We start from the raw sequence: 7,329 nt of genomic DNA on the forward strand, positions 1-7,329 counted from the left end.
GTGATCGGACAGCTCTGCACGTGACGCTGTGCTCACCACAGCGCAGCTGCCGGCTGCCCCGTACCTCACTGTCCCGGCGTCACTGGCTGTGTTCCTTACGCTCTGCTTTTTATCCCTGTGACGCGCTCCTTCCCTAGCTGGTGGCCCACACCTCCCTCCCCTTCGCCTGTGTCACCCATCCTCCCGCCCCTCCCCTCTGTATTGATGGTTCTCATCCCACTTTGTCCGTTCATCTGTTTAGATTCCATTGATGAGTGGAATCTTACTCTTCTGTTCTCTGGACCTGCAGCTTCAACGTCACCAGGGAATGTGTTGGAAATGCAGATTCCTGGGCCCCCTCCCCATTCTCCAGAATCAGAAGCTCGGGGTGGGGCCAGCAGTCTGTTTTAAGGAGCCCTCGGGGTGATTCTGAGCACTACAGAGTTGGAGACCCCTGGTGTAGCGGCAGGAGGGCCCAGCTGAAGTGAGAATACGTACCTTCAGTGAAGTCAGTGGGGGGGCAGGTGATTTTTCTCAGCCGTCTTGACAACTTGAAAGGAGGATCAGAATCTTTAAGCCACTGGGTTGATTCCAAAGAAGGGAATTTGCAACTGGGTTTGAGGTTGTAGTGAAAAGAATGGAATGTGCTCTTGAAGATACCGTAGAGATTATTCTTGGGGCTCAGGTTGGGTCAGGAGGTGCATGGAACTAGAGAGGTTGATAGACTGGTAGAGAAAAGAAAGATCTTTCTGAATAAAAGAGTACATTGAGTAGAACAAGTAAAAGGACAGAGGATTTTGAGCTGAAGATGGGGTGAGGACAGTGACTCCAGTGAGGCCCCGAGAGCAGGGGTCCTGGGGTGCAGATGCTCCCCATGCTTGTGTGAGCTGCCCCAGTGAGGCTTCCATTCTTAGCTGCATTGAGGCTGAGCAGGAGATGACACCTGAAACACTTCTATCAAAAGAAAATGTCCCTAAACAAATAATAGATAGAGAGCCTGGTTGTGAGACTTTAATCGTGAGGAGGAGTCATTAAAACCTACGTTAATTTAGCTATTGTTACAAAATCTTATACAGAGTGAAGTGCATAGAATGGGATCACAGAAGAACACAGAATTTACCAAGTAATGAGGACTGTCTACATTAGGGGCCATTAGGTGACAGTGGTTTTGGATGTGGTGGATGACCTACTTTTTCATCATTAGGACATTTGAATATGGTACACCCTTTAGTGCCGTCATAACTTCGCTAAGCACTAGTAGTTACAGAACACAAGTCAGCGTGGCAGGTGGCCGAGTTTAGGCCGCACTGACCATCGCCGGCGAGAGAGCGAGCTCCGCTCTGGACAGGGCTCCATATTGCCATTGTCTGGTGTCTGGGGAAGGTGCTGGTCACACTGGTTCCCTAGTGGGCTTCACCTCCGACCGCAGACATCATCACCGCCAACGTGCACGGGACACGGGGGCAGTGAGTGAGGAGGGCCTGTATCGGTTCATCGCAAACTGTGTGCTATTTCTCACCTCCTTGCACCCCGGTGACCCCATGTCCCCCACCTGAATTGGCCACAAAGATAGAGACGGACATTTCTAAATCCTTTTTGTACCGAATACATTTTTATAGTTCATAGTCTAATTTTAAAAGCAGACAAAAGCAACTGAATTCATTGTTTTGAAAGGAAACTAAATGCTTTCAAGAACATGTCTTTCTTATCCTCCTTTCTGCCTTTGGGAGGGTAATAAGCTCCTGGACTCTGCTTAAAGCTTTTGAATTTACAGTTGTCATTGGTTTTGTTTCCATGGATCACGGATTCGGTAGGTAATTCAGTGCCGCTTCTCTCCCTGCCCCAGGATGAGTTGGTGTCCAGGTCCAGAACTCGGTACTATGTGAACTCCCAGCAGCACCGGCTGAAGAACCGGATATGGCAGACGCTGCTGGTGCTTTTCCCCAGCTTTGATCAGGTATGGTTCTGACTCTGCTGGTCCCTCGAAGCATCATGTTTTCATACGGAAAAAACCAGTAGAAACTGGCATGTGCTGTCTTAAAATTGAGAAAGTAATCTGCTTAAAATTTATACCTTCGCTCTTAAAATTGAAGTTATTCAGGAGTGTTTTTTTTTTTTTAGTCGAAAGAATCCTAAGGCAATTAGATGTTGTAGAAATAAATTGGAAACTGGTTTACATGGCACCACTTAATATTTTTTTCTTTTTCTCGTTAACGTAAGTAACGTTTTAACTGTTTAATGTCTGGTGTGCCATTCGAGTAGACAATACCCATATATGAGCTGCTAATTTTCCACAGCTGAGTTACTCTGGAGTGCTCTTGTTTTGGATGAGATTGTCATTTCCCATGGCTGATTCTGTCCCCTTAACTTCATGAATACTGTGGTCGTATAAACCAGCTAAGCCAAGACCGAGATCTCGATCTCTTACAACAGAGTCTTTGCCCCTAGTTCCCTTTCTTCTTCCCTGAGGAGGCAAGGAACAGGTGAATGGACTCTGTCTGATTTTACTGATCATGTTTGCTTAATATTCCTGGTAAGAAAATAGATTCATTATGTGAAAGTAGTGGTATATTTCACACAATTTTCAAAAGCATTTTTGAATACAAAAAGTTTCCCTCCGACTTCAGGTTCTTGTCCTCCCCTCCTATTCTCCTTTAAATGTTTCAGAGAATTTTAAAAACATATCAAACTTTTTTAATACAATTTTATGAGGCCTTATATCTGTAAGAGAGAAACATTTCAGTAACTGGAAGTATAGAAGTATATCCACATCAGTTGTTTGGATAAAGGTAAGAAGAAATGGCTAAAAGCATTCTTTCTGGGGAGGAATATTAGTGGATGTGTGGGGGCTGCTGATTTTCATATAGACCTCTTCATGTTATTTGATTTTTAAAATACTGTACATATTACACTTAAACTCTAAAATGCATTTGGAAAGCAGTGCTTTAGAGATGTTTGGCTAGGTTACTGAGAACACGTTTTTTTTTTTTTTTAAAGATTTTATTTATTTATTTGACAGAGAAGGACACAGCGAGAGAGGGAACACAAGCAGGGGGGAGTGGGAGAGGGAGAAGCAGACTCCCCGCCAAGCAGGGAGCCCGATGCGGGACTCGATCCAGGGACTCCAGGATCATGACCTGAGCCGAAGGCAGTCGCTTAACCAACTGAGCCACCCAGGCGCCCCTGAGAACACGTTTTGCCTTGGAATGGAGAGGCCCCCGGGGAGAGGGTCGTGTTGGAGGGTAGGGGGCCTGTCACAGCGGGCGGGCTTGTCGGGGAGCCGAGCACTAGCATGTCCGTGATGGAGCAGCCGCTGCTGAGAATTTTAGATCATTGTATCTGGTGGATGCATTTCACCTTCATCGCTGTCTTTCAGGGCAGGCATGAGTATTCTCATCTAGTCCAGCGGGCACCACAGCTCAGGGTGGTGGGGGCCTGCCTGTAACATAACACAGCTGGTGGATAGTGGGGCTGGAATCGAAAACCAGGTCTCCCTGAGGCCATGCTGCCCTTCACAGTGCTGTCTCGGGGCCTCCAAGTGAGCTGTTCTACTCCTCTCTGCCAATTAGAAATTTCTTAAAGATAGATTGTTCTTTCAAATGAACGGTGTACATAGTACATATGTTTTTGTATCTTATATAGGTAGATCTATGTGTGTATTTTTACCCGCTACTTGGATATGTTCAGTTATCCAGATGGAAGTGCAGTTTTGATGAGAAGCCTGGGGCGAGGGGGGGGATGACGTGGGAGCTCCAAGGTCTCGGAGGCTGTATGGGTGGGCGATGAGCAGTCCACATAGAGAGGCAAGGGGCCTCCCACTGCTTCCCCTGGGCCTCGTTTGCCTCCTGCGGACAGAGGCATCCGTCATTCTTGTTCCAAGTTTACTAAGCCCATGACATTTTGGCAGATGCTTATTTGAATCTGAATTCTGCCACCTGCTAGGTTTTGAGGAAAACACTTAACTTTTCTGAATCTTTTCCCTGTAAAAATACACAGTAATAACCTTCCTCATAGAATTGATGTGCAGGTAAAGTGTAAAGTACTTAGTACCTCATCATTATATTTCAGTGAACAGATTTTAGGGTTGTTGTTTGGAGAGTTGTAGATCCGATAATTACTTACAGTAAAACTTGAAGCTCTTTGGGGGCACCTGGCTGGCTCCGTCAGTAGAGCAGGCGACTTGATCTCAGGGCTGTGAGTTCAAGCCCCACGTTCGGCATAGAGATTACTTTAAAACAAAACAAAACAAAAGTTTCATTTGTTTTTCTTTTTTAAAATTTTTTATTGTTACGTGAATCACCATACATTACATCATTAGTTTTAGATGTAGTGTTCCATGATTCATTGTTTGTGCATAACACCCAGTGCTCCATGCAGAATGTGCCCTTCATTTGTTTCTTTTTAATGGTGACTGTTTTTTAAGTTACAATGAACTATTTTCAGAGTTGCTACAAGACTAGATCTGCATTGTTCCCACCATAAAAAAGAAATCATTTTGTGATGTGCTAGAGGTGATGCTGTGGTGTGTGCATGTGAACGTGTAAGATGGACAGATGGACACCTTAAACTTCTGCAGTGTTATATGTCGATTGTATCTCAATAAAATAAAACAATAACCCTAACCTAACAGTTTAATTTATGAACTTTATTTTTCTCAGAATTTCTTGAATAGAATTATTGACAAGATTTTCCAGGCTGGTTTCATCAATAATCAAGCATCCATAAAATATCTTATAGAATGGATTATTATATTGATTCTTCATAAATTTCCTCAATTTCTTCTGAAGTTCTGGGATTGTTTTTCTTATGTAAGTAAAAGAGATTTTTCATAATTTTTGGAATTAAAATTTTGGCTGTGCTGGGAGATTTGGTTCATTTTAATAGCTGCTTTTTTGACTGTCAGTTGTCCTCTTCCAATGTAATGACTTTCTAAGTTCTGTTTTGCAAGATCTGAGTTAATTTAAAAGACAGAAATCTCTGGCACTCCTCTTGCATTATCAATCTCTGTTCCAACAAAGTAAAGATGGGTAGGCTTATGTTATTAAGAAGTAAGGAGGAGTACCTGGGTGGCTTTCAGTTAAGTGTCCGACTCTTGATTTCAGCTCAGGTCATGATCGTGAGATCAAGCCCCACATCGGGCTCTGCACTCATTGTGGAGTGTGCTTGGGATTCTCTCTCTCTCTCTTCTGCCCCTCCCTGTGCGTGGGCACTCTCTCTCTCTCAAAAATAAAATAAGAAATGAGTGCCTTCTCTATCCTTATTTATCAAGCGGTGTCTTTGATTTTAGAAATAAGAACGATGATGAATTAAATGCAGTCTTTACATTTCAGAGAGGTTTTCAGTGGGGAAATTTCAAACAAGCACAGTAGAGAGACTCGAAGGAAGCCCCGATCACCAGCTAAGAACCATTCTTACTTTATTGTACCCTCATCCGCACCCCGAATTCCCCTGTCCCCGACGTGTCTTATATCTTGAAAATCGTTTTTAAGGAACGGATAAGTGATAGGGTTTCAGTTGCAGCTTCCTGACAATGATGAACTGTTTCTAAACATGAGTTCTGCATACTTGTCCTGAATGTTTTCTGTTGGTTCCCAAATGCACCCTTCCCTTCCTTCACATAAATAAGCTTGCCTTCTGCTCGATGTGAAAATGGAGATGCCGTCCTTCCTCAAAGTATCTTTTTCAATGTCTTCCTTCCTGTTTCAGGGGAAGAAATTGATGTCTTTGTCACATCTGTCCCTGTGTCCTTATTCGTATTTTCTTTTGGGGACTTTTACTCTCAATTCTTTCCTCTTCTATTGACTTTTCCTCTGTCCAGCCATTGTCTTAGTGCTGTCTTTCCTTTACTACGGCCACAGCATTTGATGGTGGTTTGCTTACTGCATTCCGTAGACACTGCGTCCTTGACCAGTGGGAGGTTCGGGGCGGCCCTGCATCAGGCAAATCTGTTGGTGCCATTTTTCCAACAGCATTTGCTCAGTATGTGGCTCTGTGTCACATTTTGGTAGTTCTCACAATATTTCAAATGTTTTCATTATTATATTTGTTATGGTGATCTGTAATCAGTGATTACGATTTATCGAAAGCTCAGATGATGGTTAGCATTTTTCAGCAATACGGTATTTTTTAATTACAGCAAGCACATTGCGTTTTTAGGCATAATGCTATTGCACACGTAATGGTCTCCTATAGTCTAATAAACATCACTTTTACATGCATCAGAAAATCAAAAGAGTCGTTTGACTCACTCTGTGATACTTGCTGTTGGGATGGTCCAGAACCAAACCCACCGTATTTCTGAGGTGTGCCCGATTTAAACTTTGAGATGAGTGATCTTCGCCTCCCTGTCTTGTTTTACTTAAACCACTGTGGTCAGCTATGGTGAGGGTTTCATCTCAGCTATGCACAGCCTTTTCCTTGGTGTTCCTCTTCCCAACGTTTCAGGCTGACAGCTGACGTGACGCTCGCCGTGCTGCACTTCGTGGCCCCTCCCCATGCCTCTCACGTGCTCCCTCTTCTCCCAACCCTCACGCTGCGTGACATCCTAAGAATCATTCTACGCTTGTGGTGAGCAAAGCATAACGTATAAACTTGTTGCGGCAGCACAGACTATAATCCCTAAAACTGATGCAGCACTGTGCGTCAGCTGTACTCAAGTAAGAAAAATTTTAATGAAAAAGAGAAGAGATATACGAGAATGCCCCTGTGTATGTTGTAATAGACTTAACATCTCTGTCAGTAGGAAAACAAGAAGCATCATCCGTTAGCCCCGGTGCTTCTCCTTCTGCACTCCCCTCTCTTCGGGGACCCCTGTCTGCGGCTGCCTGCGCCCCCGGCCACCCGCCAGGCTTGCTCACACGACTGCTTCCAGTCCCCGCGCAGCTGAACCGACGAGAGCATCTTTCCCTGACGCTGGTCTCCTTTCTATCCTTGCTCCCAGTCTCCTCGCTTGAAACCTGGCTGTCCTGTAAAGCAGTGGCCACCGGCAGCCTCCTAGGAATCCTGAACGCTAGGTTGGGCTGTTGTTTTTGTTTTTTTACAATTTACTTATGAAGACACTGAGGTTCAGAGAGAGGAATTGATTCGTCACACCAGTAAGAAATGACACAGCTTTAATTCAGACATGTGTCATTCCCAAAGCTGCATTCTTTTTTGCTATTCCAGGATTCCTCATCTGGCTCCCCCTTCCCCTCCTCATGTCCGTGGAATTAAGAAAAATACTCCTGCCATTTTTCCTTGAATTGCTTCTCCCGTCTGTTGCTTCTTAACGTCGTCTGCTTTGTCTGCTCTCCAGCGGGGGGGGGGGGGGGGGGCCCCCCCCCAGAAGTCCCCGGGCGGCAAGGGGGCCCG

At 44.7% G+C, this 7,329-nt stretch overlaps 1 protein-coding gene across 1 annotated transcript in view; it reads left to right on the forward strand.

Annotated features, from left to right (window-relative positions):
* TARBP1 (TAR (HIV-1) RNA binding protein 1) overlaps positions 1 to 7,329 on the forward strand; it is an 85,898-nt gene that overhangs the window by 55,580 nt on the left and 22,989 nt on the right. The window contains exons 21-22 of the mRNA XM_044916020.1: positions 1,826 to 1,936; positions 4,638 to 4,787. Coding sequence (XP_044771955.1) covers positions 1,826 to 1,936; positions 4,638 to 4,787 — 261 coding nt within the window. The remainder of the gene's footprint in view (positions 1 to 1,825; positions 1,937 to 4,637; positions 4,788 to 7,329) is intronic.

The sequence above is a fragment of the Neomonachus schauinslandi genome, chromosome 6 (assembly GCF_002201575.2).
Source record: "Neomonachus schauinslandi chromosome 6, ASM220157v2, whole genome shotgun sequence".
Lineage (NCBI taxonomy): Eukaryota > Metazoa > Chordata > Mammalia > Carnivora > Phocidae > Neomonachus > Neomonachus schauinslandi.